At 42.5% G+C, this 25,334-nt stretch overlaps 1 protein-coding gene across 2 annotated transcripts in view; it reads left to right on the forward strand.

Moving 5' to 3' along the window:
- Nucleotides 1–4,715: 4,715 nt before the first annotated feature.
- Nucleotides 4,716–25,334, forward strand: part of TNFSF11 (TNF superfamily member 11) — a 31,918-nt gene continuing 11,299 nt past the window's right edge. The window contains exons 1-2 of one of the 2 annotated variants that reach the window (XM_059144529.1): nt 4,716–5,240; nt 12,103–12,270. In XM_059144529.1, the coding sequence (XP_059000512.1) occupies nt 5,007–5,240; nt 12,103–12,270 (402 nt within the window). In that variant the 5' untranslated portion in view covers nt 4,716–5,006. Of the gene's footprint in view, nt 5,241–5,801; nt 5,974–12,102; nt 12,271–25,334 lie in introns of those variants that run through there. The other variant, XM_059144530.1, reaches the window with a different exon arrangement.

The following is a 25,334-nucleotide window of genomic DNA, read 5'->3' on the forward strand; positions in this document are numbered from 1 at the left end:
TGTCAAATCCCTTTTCTGGAGATTTGCAAGATGCTTTTGTACATTTTTTTTTTTTTTTTTTTTTTAGAGAGAATCTTTTTTTTTTTTTTTTTTTTTTTAAGATTTTATTTATTTGTCAGAGAGAGCGAGCAAGAGCGAGCATAGGCAGACAGAGTGGAAGGCAGAGTCAGAGGGAGAAGCAGGCTCCCTGCAGAGCAAGGAGCCCGATGTGGGACTCGATCCCAGGACGCTGGGATCATGACCTGAGCCGAAGGCAGCTGCTTAACCAACTGAGCCACCCAGGCGTCCCGCTTTTGTACATTATTGCCACTGATAAGATCTGCATTAAACAAAAGCCAACCGATTTTATTTCCAAGCTAATCTGACCACGGGACCATCTCCTTCATTTAAGGGAATGTCAATAACATCTAGAGCAGTCATTTTCAGAGTGTTGTTAGGGAATGCCTAAGAGTCTCTGAGATTCTCTTAGGGGTTCTGTGAAGTCAGAAGTATTTCCTAGTGGGCTGTCTGGGTGGCTCCATTGGTTAAGTGTCTGCCTTTGGCTCAGGTCATGATCCCAGGGTCCAGGATGGAGCCCCATGTTGGGCTCCCTCTCAGCGGGGAGTCTGCTTCTCCCTCTCCCCCCTTGCTCATGCTCTCTCTCTCTTTCACAAATAAATAAATAAAATCTTTTTTAAAAGACAAGTATTTCCTAATAATACTACAGCATTATGGTCCTTTTTCCTCTTCATTCTCCCAAGAAGGTACAGTGGCATTTTCTAGAGGCTCTATGATGTTCAGTATTTTTTTTTAATGTTATGTCAGTCACCATACAGTACATCATTAGCTTTTGATGTAGTGTTCCATGATTCATTGGATGTCCAGTATTAAAACAGATTAAATACAGAAATGGATAAGCCAGATAGTAATGGGATTTTTAAAAATGTAAAACAGTGCCACTTTTCTCCCTAATTAAAAAAATATAAATGACTTTTTAAAAAGGTTATTATTTATTTATTTAACAGAGAGAGAAATCACAAGTAGTCAGAGAGGCAGGCGGGGGGCCGTCAGGGTGGGGGGGGAAGCAGACTCCCTGTTGAGCAGAGAGCCTAATGCGGGGCTCGATCCCAGGACCCATGATATCATGACCTGAGTGAAGGCACCACCGCCAACCCAGATGCCCTATAAATGACTTTTTAAAATAAAACCCTACTGTGTTAACAAGTTAAAAGATTTTTTAACAACCATTCAGTTTGGATTTCTACTATGCCAAATATTCACAGATGCAACTCACATGAACAAATGTCCTTTGCGGTCCTCATTAACTTTTAAGAATAGAAAGCAGTCCTGAAACCAAAGGACGTGAACACCACTGACCTGGCAGAGTCACTGGTCATGAGTAACTGGTATTTTTGCTTGCCCAGTAACACAGCATCAATTCTTTGTATTTGATCTCTGCAATTTAATTTTCCTCTGGGAGTTGTCTCTCCTCTCCTCTCAGCCCATAGGTTCCAATTGGGTTAACTCAATCCCTTGGCTCAAGGGAAAGGCATCTGATGAAGACCTGTGTCCAACCATGCCTGAATCTAGACCTAATGCTACATTTTTCAACTACATGCACCAATAAATCATCCCTTGACTCCAAAGGATTTTCGTCTTAATACACCAGGGTACCAGGAAATGCAGCAAGAAAAATGTTGATGTAGTCGTGTTGAATGTAGCTGAGTATTGTCATAAACTTGAATCTTCACTAGTGTTTTTGGTCTTGACATCTCTTAATACCTTAGTTCACTAGGGCTCTGACTTAATTATTTTGCAACTTAATAACAAAGTAACTACTTAATTGATGTATTAAGGTAATAATAAATCTATATATGAATTCACAGTAAGACAGACATGTTCAATTAGGAAGATGTATTAAACGAAGAATTATAATAACATAACGATTCTCTGCCTAAGATAGATCCCTGGTCACTCTCTCCCTCAATAGCTATTATTCAGAGATTAGTTTTAATCATTATCTTTGCCTGGGAAGTCTGTTCTGACTCTTGATAATTGGTTGGCACCCCCCGCCACCACCATTACTAAAATGTTTTCATCATTCTTGCACTTTGGTTTTGGAACCCTCATCATAGTTTTAGTTGATTATTTGATGATTTGTTTGATATGTTTCCTTCCCTCCAGACTGTAAGCTGCCTGCTTATCTTGATCACTGCGTCATTAGGTGTATCGTGGGTTTCCAGGAATGTATCTTTGAGTGAGTGTACGAGTGTCATAACAGGAGGAGTTAAGGGTGCTGTGGGGGCATAAAACAGAAGGAGCCCACCCAGGTCAGGGGCATGGAGAGGACTCCTGGAGCAATGATACTGGAGCAGAAAGAGGGAGGATGAGTAGGAGAATCACCCAGTCGTGGAGAGAAGGGAGACACACCACAGTGAAGGGTAATTTTCGAAGCTGATATAGAACAGGAGTCTTGGGCCAGATTGTGAAGGACCATTGGAGGTGTCTATCTCAAGAGTTTAGGCTTTATACCAAAGACACTTGGAAGCCACTAGAGGGTTGGAAATAGGGAAATTATATTTATTTTTGCTTTAAAAGGGAATCCCATTCAGTGTGCGCAGATATGCTGAGAGGCAAGCAAGTCTGGAGGAAGTGGGACCAGTTAGGTAACATGATTAATTAGGAAAACAAACAAAACAGAGCAATGTGGCTTAGACTGGGGTGGTGGCAGAGTCTCCATCAATCATATTTTTACTTGACACATATTTACTGTGCACCTACTATATACGAGGCAACATTCTAGGACATGGGGATATACAGATGAATAGTACAGATAAAGTTCTTGAGCATGTGGGGTTTATGTATTGATTAAGATGTGGAATGCTGACGAATGAACAAGCAAATAAAGAAAGGTCCATTACCTTCAAAGAAGCAACAAGGGGAATGTCATTAATTTCCACTCCAGCCTATGCATTGCCAGAATACAGTGAGATGGAATCTTTTGGGTACTAAAGGAACGTAAGTCCCAAGCAGTAGGAATATCACATGAAGAATTCTGTACAAATATAACATGGGTCTAATATATGAAGCTACTGCATCAAACATATCCGAACATGAGATTGAGGGTCCCTCTTGTAATCTGAGGATCATGATGGCAAGGAATAAAAATGTGTAAAACACTGGAAAAAATCGAAGGGATTACAGAGAAGTCATGTGGGCTTAGTAGTTGTTGTTGTTATTATTACTATTACTATTATTTGAGAGAGAGCGTGTGCGCATGCACTTGCCCGAGGAAGGAGGAGGAGAAGAGAGAGAGGGAGAGGGAGAGAATCCCAAGCAGGCTCCACTCTGATTGCAAAGCCTGACACAAGGCTCAGTCTCAGGGCCCTGAGTTCATGACCTGAGCTGAAATTAAGGAGCCACCCATAAGCCCCGGGGTTTAGTTGTTATAATGCACTTTAAATTTCACTGATCCTAATAAAGATTTACCAAAAAGTTGAAATACAGAATTGTTTTCCAAAAGAAGAATAAAAAGGAAAAAGAGGAGGAAAAGTAACATCTTATCCTCAAAGTTAACAAACAAAAAGCAGCGAAGAGGCCCAGGTCTGCATGGAGTAGAAGAATCATGTTAATTATTCTACACTGGAGTATGAAAAATTTTTTCCCCTTCTTTTCCTACCAAACTTGTTATACATACACCTATAAATGCTAAAAGCATTTTCTAAAAAATTTGAACAAACCATTTCATTTGTACAGATGCTTTTTAAATTCCAACCCAGTTTCTCTTCTTCAACATGTGCTGTGTTATAAGTGTTCACCTGAGCACACGAGCTTTACTAACCCAGGGTTGTGTCACTTGTGAGAAATCTTGCCTGGAGAATGGCCCACTAGAGAAGGATGCGGAAAGAGAAAAGAGGGTTTCTAAAAACCTGTGAAAGTTTTCTTTAGGGATGAACTAACATGTCACTTACACTTTCAAACCTGTGGAACATTCCTCTTTCTCCATTCACAGTTATGAGCTCTCCTGGGGCTCCCTACATCTTGGTGTACACCCCTCTTATCTTTAGGACACTGAAGGAAAACAACCGTCAAGCAATAGGAATGGCATGTGACAAACCCTGTCGGAATGTAATAGACGGTCCTATATAGGAAGCTACTGGAGCCTACCCTGCTCTCTGTACTGCTTCCATTTCCTAGCTCAGAGTTGGCGCCTACAGGTTCTCTGCTCCCACATTCAAAACTGCCCTACTCAAAGCCTCTACGAGGGTGCAGAAAAGGGATTTGGTGCAGGAGTTCTGGTTTTCTAAGGTTGCCAAGATAATTTGGAACCTATATTTAGGGTCATGATAGAGGCTGCACTCTCAGGATCCCCAAGGATATTCCTGGCTGAATTTCTTTCGGGGTGATGGAAAGTAGGAAGAGATCCCTCAAGAGATCACCAAGTCCAGCTTTCTTAATTCTATAGGAGAAACTGAAGCTTTGGGAGGCTGACTGCCTGGCACAATGCCTGTATCCTAATCCTTAGGATAAGGTTAAGGATAAGGATAACCTTTATCCTTATACCGAGGCCCCTCTGCATCTCCCCCCCCCCCCCCACCACCACCCCCGGCCCATCTCTTGGCAGCTCAGGATGAGCTAGCTAGTGGCGTCTGGCTCCGCGAGAACAACCCACAGCCCTCTCCCCTTGAGAGCGCTGATGGGGAGGAGGCCATTCAGTGAGAGTAAGAACGCGAGGGAGGAGAAAGGAAGGAAGGGGAGCCAGAGGTGGGAGTGGAAGAGGCAGCCTCGCCCGGGGCTGATTGGCTCCCGAGGCCAGCCCTCGCCAGCGGTTTATAAGAGTTGGGGTAGCCGGGCGCCCTGCCCGCTCGCCCGCGCGCCCCCCGAGCTGCGCCCGGCTCCGAGCGCCCCACGTCGAGGCCCGTCTGGCCCCGCGCCGGCTCCGCGCCGTCTTTGGAGTTGGTGGCGGGCAGAGGCAAGGGAGGGCGCCAGCCAGGGAGGCGAGCGCCGCAGCCAGCCGGCCGAGCGCCATGCGCCGCGCCAGCCGAGACTACACCAAGTACCTGCGCGGCTCGGAGGAGATGGGCAGCGGCGGCTCGGGCGCCCCGCACGAGGGCCCCCTGCACGCGCCCCCGCCGCCCGCGCCGCCCGCGCCGCACCAGCCCGCCGCCGCCGCCTCCCGCTCCATGTTCGTGGCCTTCCTGGGACTGGGGCTGGGCCAGGTGGTCTGCAGCGTCGCCCTGTTCCTCTACTTCAGAGCTCAGGTGAGTGCCGGCCTCCCCGGAGGTCCGCCCACCTCATCCCTCCCGCGCCTGTGGGAAACTGAGTCTGGACGTCGGCTCGGCTCCCCCAATCTTGTATATGCCGGAGGGGAAAGTGACTCCAAAGAGGGTGCGTCCGACTCGGGGACAGCCCCGCGCGGGGCCCGGCGCGCTCGCCTCCACTGTCCGCTCCCGCCCTTGCCCCGCAGCGGGCGGAGGCTGGGCTCCTGCTACGTTTGAATTTCCCCCGCGATGCAGCATTGGCCGCTCACCTCTAATGGATGATTGCACGCTCCCCCTACAGACCCTTCCATTAATTTGGAGCTAAGAATGAACTGAACATCCACTTGGGGAAAAAATCGAGAGCTTAGGCGGCGACCCTTTCCCTTCCCGCCCACCACCTGGAGAGGGTTTCGTCCTGGGGTTGGCTGCTTTGCAGGGGTGTGTGTGGTGGTGGTGGCGGTGGCGGGGGACTCCGGGCAGCGGCGCTGGAGGGAAGATCGTGTGCGGTGCTTGCACTGCAGGCAGCCCCTGAAGCAACCGGTGGTGATGCCCAGGGCGCCAGATGGGCCGAGGGACACAGCGCGGCCAGAGCAGCCTGGTAGTGGGTCAGGGGTAAAAGAAGAGGGAAGGACCCTGTGCCGTCCCACTGAGGTGGGCGGAAGAAGGAAGCAAGGTGTGTGTGTGATGGTGGTGAAGTTTTCACCCCTGACACAGCCTCGCTGCCCTCTAGCAAGTAAATAAACTGCTAAGAGATGAGAAAGAGGGCTGGGAAACTGCAGGGAAAGATAGTAGAAAGGAAGGGGTAAATCTGTAATATTATGCTTTCTGGTGGTTTATGCTCTTGTGTTTTCTTGGAAATTGCAGTGCAGTTGGTTGGATTCATTCAAATGTTCTTGTCTGGTGCTGTGAACTCTTTCTCAGAGGAAGTGGAGGGCTGACTGTGCAAAAAAAAAAAAAAAATTTTTTTTTTTTTTATGGGAAAAGAGAGTTGGGTTTGGACTCCATTGGTTTTCAGATTCAAAGGTGATTACTAAACCAAATTGGATGCATCAAAATATGGCATTGCTTGGATTGTATGGGTTTTTGACATAGTCCAGAGTCTTGAACTCCATTACTTGTAATCATAGGCTTTTTGTTAAATATTTATTATCCACTGTTTTGTGTTTTACAGAGCAAATCTGATTACCTACATCTTAAAAAGGTAGAAATACTATGAGCAATACTTTAGGACACTTGTATTTGCATCTTAATTAAAATAATCTCTATTTATGGAGATTTTTTTCTTAAAAAAAAAAAAAACTTTTGTAACAAAGACTACACACTTCTATATGAAAGTGATGAAATGTTTTTCTTTCATCAGAGGTTGCTTCCGTCAGGAATGAGTGGTTCACCCATGTTCCCACCCAGTTTTCTCCTCCCATGTACAATCTGTATATACTGAGGGTCTACACTGCAGATGAGACTATTAAGTGCTATGGGATGTGAGTTAAGGATCATGAACTCAACATACAATGTCCACCTACTATGTGCATCGCACAGTGGTAGGTAATGGAGGGACCTATAACAAAAGACGTAAAATTCTTAGTCAAACAGGAGAGCAGCATTCAAAAAAAGGACAGAAGATGTAAGTGTTCTCTGCTCCTTTTTTCTTTTCTAACACCTTAGGGATATGACATTTCGTAGCAGTGATGGTAAAGTAAGTGTTCGGCAGCGAAAGAGCAGTGGGGAAATAAATGAGCTCTAGGGAAGATAAACAGCTTAGATTGGTGGGAACCATGGAAACGGGTGTGGCCATGTAGAAAAAGAGTGGTGTGCTGGACACTTAGGACAGACGTTCTGCTTCTCCAGGGCATTATTCATGGTCTGGTAGACTCGAGGGGGCTGTCTGATAATCACTTGCCATAATTTAGCCATCTTGACGTTATATGAGTAGTAATGAAGTGCTCAACAGTTCTTTCCAAACTAAATGGGCCAATTAGTAAGCCTACCTGGAAAATTCTCATTTACAGGTTTTTAAAAAATTTATTTATTTATTTATTTGACAGAGATCACAAGTAGGCAGAGAGGCAGGCAGAGAGAGAGGAAGGGAAGCAGGATCCCTGCTGAGCAGAGAGCCCACTGCGGGGCTCCATCCCAGGACTCTGGGATCATGACCTGAGTGAAGGCAGAGGCTTTAACCCACTGAGCCACCCAGGCACCCTCATTTACAGATTTAATGTCATCAGATTTTACAGATACAGTCATGGGTTTCTCTAAGGCTTGTGCCAAATATGTTAGCCATGACTCCTAAAACCCGTTTTTGTACTGCATTTTAAAAGGGGTGTCTTCTTTAGGGAAGAAGTAATATCAGGAGCAGTGTGTTCATTGGAAGACACATAATGAGGCTGCGTTTTACTGAGTATATAGTATCTACCTTTGATACTTAAAGGAGTCCTAATCATTTACAGATACCTTCCGAAGTAGGTACAAGTGAAATGCTATGATGTCTGGAATTTGTTTCAAAATAATAGGTGGGGAGGGTTCGGGGTAGGGAAGTTCTTGCTTATAGATGAAATAGGATTGGCCATGGGTTGATAATTGTTGAAGCTTGGTGATAGGTTTGTGGGATTTCATTCTACAGTTCTTTCTAGTTTTATGTATGCCTTTCAAAGTTCTTCTACCTAAGAGAATACACTCATTTTGAGCCATCACTAATGTAACATTTTTCATTTTTACTCATATCAACTCCTTTAGATTAGAACTTGGTACCAAATAAGAGATTTTTTTTTTTTTTAAGTTCCACTGAAGTTATATCAACTACTTGGGGTTTCTAAATGCATCTAGATTAGAGTAAAATCATTTAAGATCTAGTAATATGTTTGCAGTTTATAGTAAACAAATGAGAAAAAGGAGCCTGTTTTATTGTTTTTTTTTGGGGGGTGCTATATAATTTTTCAAGGAAAAAAAAACCAGTTTATTTAGTTTTATATGCATTTAGAAGAATGTCCAGGATAGTGTAAAAATTGCAGTGACTTCAAAAAATGTTTCCCCTTCTCAACTCCTGTTTGAGTAGTTAAAAATGAATCAGCCTCCTGAATGTTTGCAGATCGCCTGTGCCCAGATTGAAAAGAAAAAAAAAGTACTAGATCTAAAGTAGATTGGCTTTTCCTCCACCAACCTTGCCAAAGAAAAAAATAACATGCGGTTTGTGCTATATATTTACCACATAGTATTCATACTTTGGTTTGCAAAGAAGAAGAAGGAAAAAAAACCTTCCAAAAAGTTGTTTGTAAAATGTATGCGTGTAGTATTCTCTCTTTCTTTTCTTTTTAACATCCAAATAACCATATTCAAAGTTTGGAGTTTAGCTACATGATAAGGTTTTCAGAAAACTCAATCTCTGTTGCCCCTTTGAACTCCTTCCCCTAAACCCCGAGTATGCATACCAACCTCCCTGGCTGTTTGTTCCCCCAACCAGAGAGCAGTCACTACTTCGACTCTGATGTGCAGGCTGCCTGTTTGAGAATACAGATAACCAAGTAGCACAAATGTCAAGCATCCTGCCTCATTTAACCCTACACATGATTACATTTCAAGGAAGTTTTTTTGTTTTAAAGACTTTAGTTTCGTATGAACTGCATCATCTGATAAATGCATTTTTAAAGTCTTTTAAATCAGATATTCAAGGTTTATAGATGTTCAGAAATTTCTAGGTAAAATGAACTCATTTGTAACTAAGTTTACAGTGAATTTTTTTTTTATGAGCTTCTTCGTTTTTCTGTTGAGTACAGTAAGTTCAAGGATGGAAGAATTGCCTGTTTTGCTCACTATATCATTGGCAGCATCAAGCCCAGGGCCTGGCATGTTCAATTTACTGAAGAAACTTTTCAAATGATTTACAACACTAGAAATTTGCAATGTGGAAGTTATCTAATGAGTAACTAAACTAGACTAAAAAGTAGCATATTTTTCAGTCATGCAAATTCCCTTTCTGGGGAGAGGGTGTGGGACAGGAGAGTCCTTGATTCAGCTACTGGACCAGCACTATGGAATGCCCCACACCTTGCCCTGGGGTCTTCCCAGCATGGAGACAAGAGCAGAGCAGAGTCCCCTCACCCACCCCACTCCCACTGCTGTGTGTGGTCTGCTGGTTTCCACTCAACTCCTCTCTTTTCTCCTGGTCTCCATTTTTGGGAAGGGGGAGCTACAAACACTGGAGCAAGAAAGATGTTTGGTTGCAGGTTAACAAGACATTTCTAACAAATGGCTTTTAAGTAGACAAAATAAATTATTGAAATTAATGATGCCATGCTTTCATGATTTCTTTTGGGAAAACAATTGATGATTTTTATATATGTTTTAGTTCTCATGTTACCTTCCTAAACAATGGTTCTCCAGCGCACATTTGAAGCCCTTGGCTAGAGAGATTTAGTTGGCGCCTGCCTTCAGGGATGTGGGTTCTGTTGGCCGGAGGTGGCCTCTGGGTATGGAGACTTTTTAAGAGAGAGGGGACAAAATCTTTGTGTTACATTTCTTTGGATCAGATCATTAGTCATCATAATTGTCACAAGATTTTTGTACTAACTACTATTGCTTATGAAAAAAAAAAAAATTAAAATTGTTTTCCAAAGAAATTTCGAGACATATTACGAGCAGAAAATCTCTATTTGTACCTTTGATATTTGAAAGCATTTCTTCTCAAACTTTCATGTACATAGAGAGGACTAGGGATGTAGTTAGGATGCAGATTCCCAAGCAGCATGCCAGGGACCTGCCTTTCCAAGACTCTGGTGCAGAGTCTGCATTTCCAAGGAGCTCCAGGTGAGCCTGTGAAGCTACAAGTACTCAGACTGTACTTCGAGTAGCGACAACATGGTAGACAACACTGCTTCTGGTTAATGGCCCTTAGTCTGTCAGCAGGCCTGGAGTTCAACCAATTTCAGGGTCCCCAGGCATTTCCCTCCAATCTCCGCATTGTTCCTGTAGCTCAGAAATTTCTGGTGGTGAGCCAACTGAGGCCTTGGCATGATTCTTCCTTCTTGAGGTCTGAACCCAGTGACCCTTCATATCAGCTGCCCAGGCTGCTCTGATTTTGTGGGAAAGTTAGTGGCTTAAGTGAGCTTAAAAAAAAAAAAAAAAAAACTGTGATCGAAAATCTTTCCTAATATAAAAACTCTCATGTTCTGAATTATGCTGATTATTTTAAAGAAAATATGAGAAATAAATACGGATTGCAAATAGTTTTGCTTTGTGAAGGACACCTCTCCCATATGCAAGACTGAAATAAGAGAATCTGTATTAGTGGGCGCACATGTGTTGAAAGGTTATCATTCATTTCGAGAATCTCAGATATAGGTAGAGTACTTACAAGTTTATTTCTGATGGTTGGTTAATAAACCTGTGCATCTTTTTGATTACTTTCATTAAGATAAACCAGGCACTGAGAGAGCTGGTATTAATTCACTGAACTTATATTATAAACTTCTACAATTGTTCCTTTCTTCATCTGGTTTGTACCTAATAATGAGCTAACACACATGAGGTACCTTGAATTTTTGAAAGAAGATGACAATCAGTTAAACAATTATTATTAAGACAATTGATAGTTAATTATCTCTACACTTTACTTGGCAGTTAAAACTGCTACAAGGGTTTTTCAGAACCCTGGGAGGAGGGGGAAGACAATTTCAAGAGTAATACTTAAAAAGATGTGTATGTATGGGCGCCTGGGTGGCTTAGTGGGTTAATAAGCCTCTGCTTTCGGCTCAGGTCATGATCCCAGGGTCTTGGAATGGAGCCCCTCATCGGGCTCTCTGCTCAGCAGGGAGTCTGCTTCCCTTCCTCTCTCTCTGCCTCTCTGCCTACTTGTGATCTCTGTCAAATAAATAAATAAAATCTTTAAAAAAAAAAAAAAAGATGTGTATGCAGACAACTAGCTAACAACTCAATGGGGATATTTTGGGTGGAACAATCCCTGACATTAGAGGAATTTTCACCCCCCCCACCAGTATCTGTCCATATAGCCTGCTCACCCCATGCAGCCCTCTTCACCCCGTGTAACACTAACTATCACCTCCAATAGACGTCCCACACCAGGTTAAGAAACATGGATGAGAGTTTCAACAAAAAGGGAAATTATGCTTCTGGCTTTAGGCTTTTGGGGCTCCCTAGGAAATGGATTTCTCCCTCCCTTCTTTGGCTAATTAAAATATACATTGATTAAGAAAAAAAGGCGAGGGGCGCCTGGGTGGTTCAGAGGGTTAAGCCTCTGCCTTCAGCTCAAGTCATGGTCTCACGGTCCTGGGATTGAGCCCCACATTGGGGGGGTTTCTGCTCAGTGGGGAGCCTGCTTCTCCTCTCTCTCTGTCTGCTTCTCTGCTTACTTGTGAACTTGCTCTCTGTCAAATAAATAAATAAAATATTTAGTTTAAAAAAAAAAAAAGCCAGACAAACATGGTGGCTAACGATGGTGTTTATTTCACCTGTTTTTTAGGCTTCATGCTTTGAGTATCCAAGTGAGTTTCATCACCCTATCTAGCATGCTGGGTATGACTTAAAGAGAAAAAGCTTACTCTACCTGCACTGGCCCCATGTGATTATCCTCAACCCTCCCCCAATGAGAATTACACATTGGCAGACAATTTTGATCATTTCCTCACAATTCACACATATACACTTGTGTTGTGAATCATCACTCTTCATCAAAATGAATTAGAAGTCAATGTTTCACCAACGTGAGGGTAATTGTACTCACTATTAATTGTTGAGGACATAAAGACTCTTGCAAGAAAGAATTTTTTTGTCCTTAAGTTGGTCACGCTTTATTAAAGAGCGGAATGATCAATGATAATTACTCTACGTTGTGACTTTTTTTTTTCCTCAGATGGATCCTAATAGAATATCCGAAGATGATACTCACTGCATTAATAGAATTTTCAAACTCCACGAAAACCCAGATTTGCAAGACACAACTCTGGAGAGTCAAGACACAAAATTAATACCTGATTCGTGTAAGAGCATTAAACAGGCCTTCCGAGCAGCTGTACAAAAGGTGAGTCCACATGGGAATATAAGTCAAGGGCCGCAGTGACCCTGCTAATAACGAAAATTAATACTGGCTGAGTGTTGTTGACTCTGTTCTTTTTCATTTTAATAATTTGTAAGAGAGCTGCAGAGAATTTTTGTAAGAGATTAGTAGAATTCTTTTGAAGTTGGTAATGGCTTATTATGGGGACCGGGGACTTTCATGCACATATTCTTGGCAGAAGATTTTTTTTCTTTTTCTTTTTTGTTAAGAGGAGACATTTAAATCCATACAGTGGAGGAGGACAACGATAGTTGGTGGTATTCACTGGGTCAGTTTGCTGGTGTGAATTGCCTGCCCTAGAAACCATTCCCTCAGTTTACAAGACTCATAGCTATTTCCTTGACATTTGGTTTTGTAAAGGTGGGATCTCCTATTCCACATGTGTTGGTCCAGGACCCTGTTCAGAATAATTGGAACTGGTGCATTGTTATCGCCCGTGGTGAGGATGTTAGCAAGCAGGGCAGGAAGTGATGTGGTGGGCAAGGGGAGATTCTGTGTCCGTCTTCTCGTTTTCCATGGGAGCTGAGTGAGAAGGGAGAAGGTGGGGATGAGGGACACTTGTGACTCCTCCTACACCAACAGCTCCAGGTGAGAAACACTGCAATTAATAACTGTGTGTTCTGCTTTTCTGAATAACATCACTTGAGCATTTGGCAGCGGTGGAATTATTTTCCTTACTGACTCCACCAAAAGCTGGGTAGAACCCAGTGACTCCAGTGTGTGTCTGCTCACACACATTGTGTGTGAATTCTTGTATCGACTCCTTTATCCCAGCCTCTAGTTTGCAACTCTCTGGGCTATCTCTGATCATCTTAGGGTAAATCCTAAAGTTGTCAAACTTGTTAAATCTAAATTACATGTTAATTCAGTTTATTTTTTAAAAATCTGCAGATAATAATAGCATTTTTTTTTTAAAAGGGTATGTGCCAGAGGTAGAGATTGGGAGATGAAGCTGTTTTGTATATGAAGTTGATATTTGCTGTATTTTGTCAAATCTAAGATACCACCAATTTTCAACTTACATTAGTATTTCATGCATCACAAAAAAGAAAGAAAAGTTGACAAAAATATTAAACACAGCAGTGCCTGGGTGACTTAGTGGGTTAAGCGACTGCCTTCGCCTCAGATCATGATCCTGGGGTCCTGGAATTAAGTCCCTCATCGAGCTCCCTGCTTAGTGGGGAGTCTGTTTCTTCCTCGCCCTCTGCCTGTCTCTCTGTCTCTAATGAATAAGTAAATAAAATCTTAAAAAATATATTAAACATGATCATCATAGATTCTGTTTGCATCTTAATTTCAGAGTTACTAAAATATAAAAAAATGCATCAGAGAATCAAGAAATATATATTGCTCTAATATCTATAAGAGCATATTGGTTATAAATATTACACTTTTGTTATAATTTAGTATATAGGTGCTTAGCTTTATGCAGCAAATACATATTTTAAACTGTGGGCTTAATTTGATCTTTTTATTTATTTAATGTATTTATTTAATATTTGAGCTATTTAAACAGCAACTCTGCTAATCTATTCATTTTTATTCTTTTATGTTTCATTTTCATTGGTCTACTTTCTTATCCCATCTCCCAAATACTGCGTTATCTATCTATAAACAATGATTTAGATATACTAGAGATAATCTAGTAGTTAAAAACTGAACCCCTAACTCAGGTAATTCTGGTTAAGTAAATGACCATCTCCTAATATTCTGTGTCCCACATTGTACCTCCTTACAATGAAGAGATAAGTTGTTAATTTCACCGGTGTCCTCATTCTTAAAAGTTATCCTCCAGGTTTTCTTCTGGATAAGCAGAATCAGCCAAAATAATTTGAAAATAAAAAAAATATTAAGAAAAACAGATATCATCAACTTTTATTTAGGGGAATACAAAAGTAATTCATCTGAACAGGTCAAGAGAGAAAAATATTAGCATCTCGTAGAAACCAAAGAAGAGAATGACAAGATTTCATATTTATTTCTGATGTTTAAAATCCATTAGAAAACAGAACCGGATGTATTCTTGATGTTTTTCTAAACATCCCAAACAAAAAGTTAGCTAATGATGAAAAACAGAAACATTTTCTTAAAGTCGGGACACAACAAAGATGCCTAGTTCCCCCACATTAACATTGCTCAGAATATACTAGCTAATGTAATCACACAAGGAAATAAAATAAGAAAATATGTGTATATATACACACACATATATGGAGAAGACAAGATTTGCATACAAAGATTGCGTTGTATACTGGGGTAAACTCGAAAGAACTGAAAGACTGGAAGCAACATCAATCCATTTGTAAAAATTAGTAAGTAATAATCACTAGCTGTCCCCATTCCAAACAAGTGGAAAACAAATGAAAAATTCCATTCATATTTTTTAAACAGCCCTAAAAATAAACTGAACAAGGCACAGGCAAAAGCTTATGGAGATAATACTAAAAAAATCTACAGAGACATTTACAAAGTAAAGACGTACCTATGCAAAGCCCTGATCTGTGGGAGACCAAACACCGCAGAGTAGATTTTATGGGATGGGTGTGAATGTGTGTGTGCATGTAATTTAGTACAGTATAACCTTATGTTAAATCAGTGGGCATAGTCTGAATGATTCAAATATGGCACTGGAAGGATTTGTTTACCATTTTTAAGAAGTAACAGACATACCTCATGTCCTAAGTGAAGACAAAGCCCAGCTAGAGAGAGTATTTGGGGCCACTTCTCTTGCCTCAGTTTCTGCCCCTACCTGCCTGATCAGAACTTAACACCTGGTCTTTGTCCCATTTCCTATGCACTTTCTAAGTGACTGTCTAGATAGGATGACAGACCAGTTTGTCTTTAAAATGAGCAATAACGGCAGAATTTTCACTATTTTAGGAGCATGTTGCAGATTTGGTGCCTCGTTCCAAATAAGCAACACCGTTATAAGAGATTCAGTACCTGGCCAGACAAAGGAGAAAGATCTGTGGGCAGACAAGAATAATCAACTCTTCTCATTAAAGGCACACAGTTTTTGTTTTTGTTTTAAATTTTTATTTATTTATTTGATAGGCAGAAATCACAAGTAGGCAGAGAGGCAGGCAGAGAGGGAAACAGACTCCCTGCTGAGCAGAGAGCCTGATGTGGGGCTCCATCCCAGGACGCTGGGATCATGACCTGAGCCGAAGGCAGAGGCTTTAACCCACTGAGCCACCCAGGTGCCCCAAAGACACACGGTTTTAATTACAGATTAGTATTATTACAGTATAATTACAGATTAGCATTGTTTATTAATAATAATTCGTATTATTTATTTACAGATTAGTATGACTCATAGGATGAGGAGAACTTTATTTTGCTAATAGCACATTGTTTTGTTGTTGAGCTATAAGATTTTACCCATTATTCATTGGTAATAACATTACATACAGGCAATCCTTTTCCAGGAGTAAGGAGTTGTCATGATATATCCATGTATCTTTGGAGGTAGAAGATGTCACTTTTTCCCCCAGACAAGAGGATCTTTAGGAAGGAGACGAACATTACCCATACCTTATCATTAGAATCAAGCCGTGTTTATTAAACGCACTTACTGTGCTAGGCCTGTTGCCATAACTTCTCCTATATGCAAGGACTTACTCTTCTCTTACTCTCGCCAAATAGTGATTTGCCAGCTGTGTTGTCCTTTGATGAGAATTATCGGTTAATATGACATTCTCTACATCTTGCCAAAATAATCAGATTTCACATTTCTCTTGCCAATGCTGAAAATAGAATGGATGTATCTGGCATTCATAAGTAGGTCTGTATCTTAGTTTTAGTTCTAATATAGATATCGAGTGAACCCGTAAAACAAAATTACATGTGAGGCCGCAATCATTATTGAAGGATCAAACCCATCTAGTGGTAACAAATGCTAGACATAAGCACAATACTACATTATATGTGTGCAAAAGTGCTGTTTACTTAGCCTGTCTTTGGTCAGACAAGTAATGCTGTGTTTCCCCCTTTTTTTTGTTTGTGGCTAGGCTTTCTTGTTTTTTTTTTCCACTTTAGCACAGAACTCTGAAAGCCTCTTAGTGATCCAGTCCTACCAACCACAATTTACAAAGTCTATCATAACAGTCTATGGCAATAAAGAAAACACTAGCACAAATATGGTGTCCAATTTATAAAGCAATTCTTGTTTCCAGCTTTGGCAGCCTCTCTGGCCTCTGCTAGCCTGAGGAGTGGAGTGGTGAGCTCAGGCTCAAGCTAGGGGCACTTGACCCTTAGATCTTTCGGCCAGTCTCGGTGAAAAACCATGTGTTTAGGCACTAAATATACATTCTGAGCACTCCTTGCTGTGACTCGGCGTGATTTTATGATGCTGTTTTGTTGATTTCACATGGAGTACCTGTCGGTGAAAAACTTCCTGAAACTTACTATGAAAAGTATTTCGAAGAATGATGTGGAGGAGAGAGATTAGTGGGGGATACTCAAGATTGCCCCCCTGGATGTGGGAAGGCAGCATAAAGATTTACATGTGTGTGGATTTTTAAATATTAGCTTTTAAAATATTTTTGTGACTCTTCTTTAATGTACTTAATATACAGGAATATCTTATTTAATACTTCAGTTAATATAGATATCGAGTGAACCCGTAAAACAAAATTACATGTGAGGTCGCAATCATTATTGAAGGATCAAAACCCATCTAGTGGTAACAAATGCTTGGGAGCATTACAACTTTTTCCTGAAAGAACCATACAATCACAGAGGTCACAGAATGAATCTGCAAACTCCCATCAGGACAAGAACTACAGCTATTGTGCTCACACTTGAATATGTCACACGTAACATAGTCTCGAGAATGAAGGAAAAGAACAAATAAATGATTGATGACTTATGGAGCTCTGTGAACTTCTATTTTTAAAGAAGACTGGGTCAATCAACCACTAGCCTGGTTCTCATTCATCTGATGCCTTCACCAATGTTATGATTGATTATAATTAATATTGTAACGTGAGGCACTTAGGCCTCAGTATAGATACAAAAGTTCAGATGATTTTTGTTGAAAGTTTTCTCCATCCAGACTTCTCCCTTTAGGCACGTTTTCCTCTGGTCTCTGCAGTTTCACTACAGAATATGAAAAGCCAAAGATGATAATGACTGCGAATAGCTATCTTTTGTTGGCATATTCTTGACTCATCATTTTCTGGACTCAGGAAGCCTTCGAGCCTCCAAAGGCTTACTGGAAAATGGGGAGTAAAACCAAAGCCATCATTATTGAACAATTAATGCTTACCTGGAATTCTTGTTTTAATCCCTGGGGACCAGTAAATATTTGGTCCCATCTCCTACAGGATTGACAGTGTAAATTAGAACTCTCTCCTTCTATGAAGAATGGTGTGCCCAAAGATATTCAATGCTTTGATCCCTTAGGAATTAGTCACAGTCTACCTGCTGTAACAAGAGAACCCTGATTCATGAACTAAGTTAGGCAGAGTTTTTTCCTCTCCTGTGCAAGAATCCGGGGGTGAGCTGGCCAGGGCTAACAGGGAGGCTCCTCTATTATCAGCTGGTACCTTCCTACCTTCCATCTCTTGGCCCAAGTTGGCTTTTCCATTTGTTGCCATTTCCAGACAGAGACAAGGGATAGGAAAGGCCAAGAGGCTTACCTGGGTGCTGAGATACTACTAGTAGCATCCTCTTGGCTGGAAGTAACTCATAAGACCACACCTGGCTGTAAGGGGGGCAACAAAATGTTATCTCTGGGCTGAGGAGCCATTTGCACCAAGGCTTGAGGAAGGGGCTTGCCCATCACTCACTGGGAAGAGGAGAGGCTGCATTCTGGAGGACACTAAACCCTGTTTAGGCAGGAAAGCAGGCTCACCATTCGAGCAGAGTTAACTCCATGAATACATAAGTCTATGAATAATTGGGCCGGCTAAGATTTTGTTTTCTAAGGGTTAAAGTGCTTCAGGATTATTTGGATTCCAGGAGAGCGAGAGAGAAGTTTAAAAGTGGATTTAACGGCATGCATTTTATGAAGGAGCTTTCAAGGGTTTGTTTAGATCCACATATGGGACCTCTGAATGAAACTTGATTGTCACCTACCCAGTTTTTAGTAGGTTTTATGGATTCAAGAACATTAATTTAAAGCCAAAAAGTTTATCTGATGAAGTGCTTGTGTTCTCCATACAGAGAGCTGATCCTTTAGAATTCTCATGTCAATTATTACAAGGACACTATTCCCATTTTAAAAACTGAAGTACATAAGAAATCAATTAAAATTTGAGTAGATCTTAACTGCTTATGGAATTGTAATCATTAGCGTCATTTCTCTAGAGTTGTTATATACCATTATCTCTCACTTGCTTTTTAGTTAAATATACACATAACAAACACAAGAGGGAAAATTAAACCCCATTCATTATCACTTTTCCTTTGTATATGCATATGTAGCCCAAGCAAGTTTCTTGTAAACCCACAAGGAAACTTGGGGTTTGGGGACACTGGTGTTCCCAAATCAAGATGTTAGTCATGTAGTGGTTTTCCAATGGGATTTCTTCTGCGCCGTAACAGTTTTGGAAACTGCAATTCAATCAACCCCAATCATATTTAGCATTTATGAAAACTATCTTTATGGGAAAGCTGAAGTAAGACCCACAGAATTTTCCTACAAAACCAAGGCCATCTACTACTGCCTTTGGCCCAACAATAGGCTGTTGGCTGTGATATGCTCAATCTTAGGAAGACCGAGGGCAAAAGGTAGGAGGGTTTGCAAGAGGAAAGTAACAGTGAGTGGCATCATCAGAGACGGGCTTATCTGTGTGCTAGAAGTATCCCAGGATGGAAGAAAAGATATTTTGGATCAACATTCTTAAAGAGGTAGAGATAAGGAAAGACATACCTGGAAGAGAGCATCTAATTGTGTGGTTGGGGATCTTGACCTACAGTTTTAGGAGTGGATAAAACTCAGGGTCCTTGGCTGGAAGGGAAGGTAGCAAAGGTGAGATTGGATTGCTCCCCACAGAGTGGCTCATCTTAGGGGAGATAGAACGTGTGGAACTGGAGAGTGATATTCCCTAGAATGGTGTTTCCCAAACCTGCTTGATCTTAAGAATCCCTTGGGGACCTTGCTTAAAAAAATAAGCAAATAAACCAGATTGGTCACAAAAGTTTTGGTAATTCAGGAGTAGACTTTGTGATTTCAGAAACCCTCTCTGAGAAAGACTAGTCTGTTTTTAAAGGAAGGCTTCAGGGTGGGAAGGAGAGAGCCCCTGGGACCAAGGAGGTATACGAAGCATCCTAAGAAGATGTGAGAGCCAGCAGGGTACAGGGAAGCCTTTGGTGAATTTAGTGGTGGATGGGAAGAGTAGGCACAAGGCTGTGGTATGGAAAAGTGGGTTTTGAAAGTTGCAGAGAGCTGTCTACAGCTCAGATGATGAGACAGATGTTTGTTTGAACCTTTTGAGATTCAGGGTCTAAGAGAGTTCTGATCTCACTTTGCTTCCTCATCATAAGGCTGCTGCCCTACTCCCCAGTCTTTGCCCTTCGAGGACACTAAGTGGTGGTGGTATTGGTGGTGTTGGTGGCAGTGGTGGTAAATATGATAATGACTATAAATCAGGGGACTCATATTCATCCAAAGTTTTGGTGGGCTTGGAACCTCTTTCTCTCGGTGCCTATGCCTGCTTCTTATCTGCTTGAACCTTTCATGGTGAAGGACCATACCATCATCTCCATCACCCCAACCAGAAGCTAGAAGATCATCTCACACTCTCCATCACTAACTCTTGACTTGGCTCCCATCCTGTGAACTCTGCCTCCTCATAGAACCTCCAGCTCCTGCTACCTAGTCCCTACTGTTGTCACCTTAATGCAGGAGTCACTAGCACCATTTGTTGCCTGGGTCACTACAGGTGGCCACCCCATCTTTGGTCTCACTACCTCTAGTCCATTCTCTGCACAGCTGAGTGACTTCTAAAATGTAAATCTGAACATGTCCCTTACTTTCCTGCTTAATAATAATCCTTTGGTGGACCCTGGTAACCAACAAGATAAAGTCTGAGCTGCTTAACATATAATGCAGAGTCTTCTGTGCTCTGGAAGCCCTCATTCCAGCCTCTCTGCCTCTCCAGGCTCATTATGTTGTGTGCCATTCCATCACACAACAAGCTTGTGCCCAGTGGCCCTACCATGGTAAAATGCTAGAAGTTCTCTAACCGGTCTACGCCCTTCCCCACTCCGCTTCCCTGCTGGGACCCAAAGCACAGTGAAGGCAAAGATGATATCTCTCCTGGAAACACAGCATCTTTAGCACCCCCCGTAGGATGCCTGCTCTCCCCCACCCAGCAGCCATCAATAAACTTTGTGGAATGGATGGATGAGTGAATGAAAAATGGGCATTTGCATGCGGTCCTTTATATGTTATTCTAGGCCTTTCCCATGTCATTGATTCTCTGTCTTCAAAATTCAGCTCAGGCATTACTTCTTAAAGAAGACCCCCACCCCCACCCCACTGATGCCTGCCTGCCTACCTTTGGGTTAAAAGCTTCTCCTGTGTGTGCTCAGAGCTTTATTCAGTCCTGTCACACAGGGCATCCATGGCAGGAGCCTGGTGTGGGGCTGACGCACTCAAATGTGAGCCTTCCAGGACTGGGAGAGGTTTAGTTTTTCTCTCCTGTGACAGGCATGCAGTAGGTGCTCAGTGCAAGTTTGAAGAACCGGTTTAAAGAGTAGTGAGCTCTGCTCATGCCTGCTCTTGGTGCTGTCCGATGGCTATCTGTTTGCTACTGCCAGAAAGATTCCCAGAGGGCTGGAGGTCACTCCCAAGTGTGATGCTTGTCCTGCTTCTTGGAGGGGTGAGTTTCTGCCTTTGGGGCATGAACTCATTAAAGGATCTTAAGGTTAGAGGACCCTAACTGGCCACCCTGTCCCTTCCTTCCTGGCCTCATTTGTCCACAGAGGCTGGCCTGGTACCTCTGTTCCCCTTAGCATCGTATTCCCAGCAATTCAATACTTTGGGGAGGGTTTGTGAGCGTTTGTGAGCCTTTTTCAGAGCCTACAAGGTTCTGTGAAGGTCAGAGCTCTGCCAGTGTAAGGGGGCTTTACTGTTTAAGTGGCAGAAGAAATCAGAGACAGGGTAAATAGCACACCTCATGCAAGACGCACGCCGCAGTCACTCCACTGGGCCCTTAGATTAAACTTTGTAACCGAGTACTGTAGTGCAAGACATTCTAAGATTGGGCTCTTTATGAAGACTAATACTGCTGTCATAAGGCTACTTTACGAAAACTCTAGGAGACTCTTAACTGTGGCAGAAGGTTTCTCTTTTAAACCATGAAGGTTAAACAATAAAAACTAATTTTCTCTTCCCAGCATAGCCAGCACACTGCCAGGAAAGCATCACTCGGTTCTTGGAAAACAAGGGCACGCTCTTCTTCAGCCCTTTGGAGGGGAGAGTACATTCTCTGTTTGCAAAAGTGTGTCTTTTCCAATCAGTGGACTTCTTCCGGGAGAAACGAGCCCATGCTGACTGTGCCTGGGTGGAAGGACACCAATGCACGTCTTGGTAAAGTTCTTCACTGAGAAATTTCCAGAAGTGGTCATGGGTTGGTGGTGGCTGATTTAGTTAAGAAGGAAAACAAATTAAGAGGTTAAGAGGTGGGGTGCTGGGGTTATGGGCTGTGGATAGAATCTGTGTTGAGAAAACTTTGAGTCTGGGTGAATTCTGTGAATCAGTAGTTTATATATATTAAGAAATAAAGAATTTTAGGGATCAAAATGTAGAGTTGTAAATGAATCAAAGATGGCTCTTCCTTTCAGGATTAGTGGACCCAATGCCCCATCCGTGGGCTCCTCCCCCTGCTGCTAGCTGGGCCCCTGGAGCCATTCCTCCTCCCCTTGCCTCTCACCTCTCCCTGCCCGCCCCCCCCCGGGGGGGGGTGGGTGATGTTCAGGAGCCGCCCCACCTCACCACTGCTCCTCTCCTGTCCTGGTGCCCTGGAGGACAGTGTTGCAGGCTCTGCTCTACCCTTCCTGACATGTATTCAGCTGACAGCATGCTCAGTGGATCCCCTTCTTGAAGTTCTTCACTTTGAGGTTATTTTAAACCGTTACCACGGACAGTTCATGAGGAACTACGGGGTCCCCTCTTCATCCAGGTGCCTATAAACTGTCCCCCCACATCCTGTGGATTACAAGGAGGGAGAAAAGTAAGGGGCCGAGACATCTATATTAATGCTGTCCCTTTAGCTGCTGCACAACACCTGGGTATCCTTTCTGTGAGTGGGTAGGCTTTCTGTCCCTTGCAGACCAAGAATACCAGGCAAATAAAAAACTTTATAAATAAAGACGAGCTACCGATAAGACAGTAAGACCTGTCTCCGAGAGAGCACTTGGAGACCATGTCGGTATGAAGAGGAGGGCAGGATACTTGCAGTGGGGACTGACTATAAGTAGCTCTGGGTGGCCGGCACATGGGGTGCCCCACAGTGGCCTCAGGAGTCGAGTTTGGGGGCTCGGGGAGGGATAGCAAGGGAGCCTGAAGCAGAAACCAAGACACCTTGCAAAGCCTTCGAAGCCCAAGGGAGGAATGTGGACTTGCTCCTGAGGCCTGTGGGCAGCTCCTGCAGAATTTTCAGAGAAGGACCATGCCCTCCTTGTGCCCCAGCAGCAATGGGTCCGTTTGAGGCCAGCAAGAGACTGGGAGAGGAGGGAGGAGGCTATTATCATGATCCTAATGAGAAACCCTGTTAGCTTGAAGGAAGGCAGTTGCACTTGGTGGAGAGTCGGGGGGTGGGGGGGGGGAGGCTCTCTGCACTACTGTTTACGTGCTGTAAGTCCAAGTCCGCAGGACTTCTCTGCAAGAATGCGAAACTGGCTATTCATCTTCAGCAACAACCCATGTGAGGCATTCATGTGCTAACTCGGCTGATGAATACACTATTCTTGTAACTTGGTTGGAGAAGAATTACATGAAGGGTATCATTAAGATGTTAAAACGAATGCATTACATATGTTAACAAGTGAATGAACCCTGTATTATATCCGGCAAACGGGGTGTTAAAACCTTGTTCAACCAGCCAGATGTCCCTGCAGCTGCCTATCTGCAGAGGGAGGCAGCCACCTGAGACCTCAGCCATGAGCAGGTGCCAGTGGTTTCCGAAGCATCTGGCTGTACAAATTGCTTCTTCCAGGCTCTGACTGACAGGCTCCGACTGACAGGCACCGCGTGGATCGCACAATTCACGTCACCACGCCCGGTGGGATTTTCAGTCTCAGAAGCTCAACCTCCAGCAACTTGACCTTTTTGGGGAATCTTTACAGCCAGGAATGTCCTCAGTGGGAGCTTCAATCCACTCCTGTCATTTCGTAAGATTATAAAACACAGCAATCAAGCAAATAAGGCCATTTTAATAACATTCGCTCTTGAATCGGGATGCTATTGAAGTCTGGTTTGGGGCAGTGGTCCAACTGAATTTGCAAAAGCAGGCTTAACATTTGCTGTCAATGTTGAAATTACCCGGAGCAAAATTTTCATAACTCCCCAGAGGAGCTGAAAATACTCATAGGTGTTTGTATTTATTCTTATAGAGTACAATCTCTCCTAAGTGCCTTTGATTTATCAAGATTGAGCCAGTTCTGAGATGTCTCCCACCTCCCTATGTTTGGTGAAAGACCCTAAAACATTGTAGAAGATGTTCGAAAGAGCCTGTGCCGATAGCCTGAAGACCTGGTCTGCACTCTTCAAATTCACCCTACTACACTCTGGGCATTGGGCTTCTTGGATGTTGAGTTCGGGAGAAGTTGAAAAGAAGCAATCCTAGAGACCACAGTTACACAATCACATCGATCTTTTGTGTGCTTTCTTTCCTGGCGGAGAAATTGTGAAATCGCAACATTTTTCTATGGGTGAAATAAGTCGAAATAAAAAACAAAATTATATCGGTTGTTTTCTTGTCTATTCAGATGTACTCTGACAGCAAAGATGAAAAGTTAGTGCACTTTAAATAGGAAAATACCACAATAAGAAGATTTTTTAAATGTTGTGAAATTTCCTCAGCTCTATTGTTTTTAGACTTTAGAGTAGGGGCTATAGCAATTTCCAATCTGGAAAGGAGGGCTGTGGTATCCCAGGCTAGTCAATGCTAGATGGTGTCCACTAGGTGGCAATATGTCAGAGGGTTTCTTTTTCCATTTTATTGACAGCAATTTCTTTGGCTGCCTATCAGTAGTTAGCTTTTCCTTTTTGTTTTGAAGGGTTAAATGAAGCCATCATAATTGAGGTCCAAATTATGCTTAATTTTGCTGAAAATGCATAATTTTGCTGAGAAGACTACTTGTTACAGTGTGACCATAAAATGAATTCATTCATTCAAGTGAGTTTTCTTAGTAACTTCTAGGTAATGATCCTAGTTGTCAGGGGTAGGTCATAGAAACCTACGACCTTGGGGGGGGGGCAATTCTTTTTGTCCCCTGCATGTAACAGTTGCTAAGCATGCTGTATTCTGAGAAGGCAGATCGCTGGTCTTCCTGAGGAGCAACTATCGGGTTCTCTTTTGTGGCTCTTAGCGAAGACCTTCGAGAGAATTGCAAGGAGGACTCTGCCCAGCTTTTCACCTTGGAAACTGTTTCTGGCTCCTGCTAAAGGCTGTTTGCTAGGAGGTGTGCAAAGCTACCTGTTCTTCCTTATGATCGTGTAGACCACATATGCACAGGATGAACTTTTTTTTAACTTACAACACATAAGATAAACACACATAATATTCTAAAAAAAGATCTCTTTCATCTGAATAATTCATTCAGAGGAGAGAAGTTGGGATATTCTTTGTAGTGTTTTCCGCAGATTAGATGATCAGAACTTTTTTAATTCAAAGAAACCAGAAGCAATGTCTGAATGATAAGATCTGGGAATAAAGAACCGTACATTTTAAGACACTCTAATTAGTGTGACAGAAGTGGAGGACTAAAGTGGATGAAAATAAATGCAAATGTGCTGCTTAGAAAATAAATGGGATTGTCAATTGGGGTGAAGTTGCAATTCTCCTTTAGAAGGG

Source organism: Mustela lutreola, chromosome 13 (genome assembly GCF_030435805.1).
Source record: "Mustela lutreola isolate mMusLut2 chromosome 13, mMusLut2.pri, whole genome shotgun sequence".
Taxonomy (NCBI): Eukaryota; Metazoa; Chordata; class Mammalia; order Carnivora; family Mustelidae; genus Mustela; species Mustela lutreola.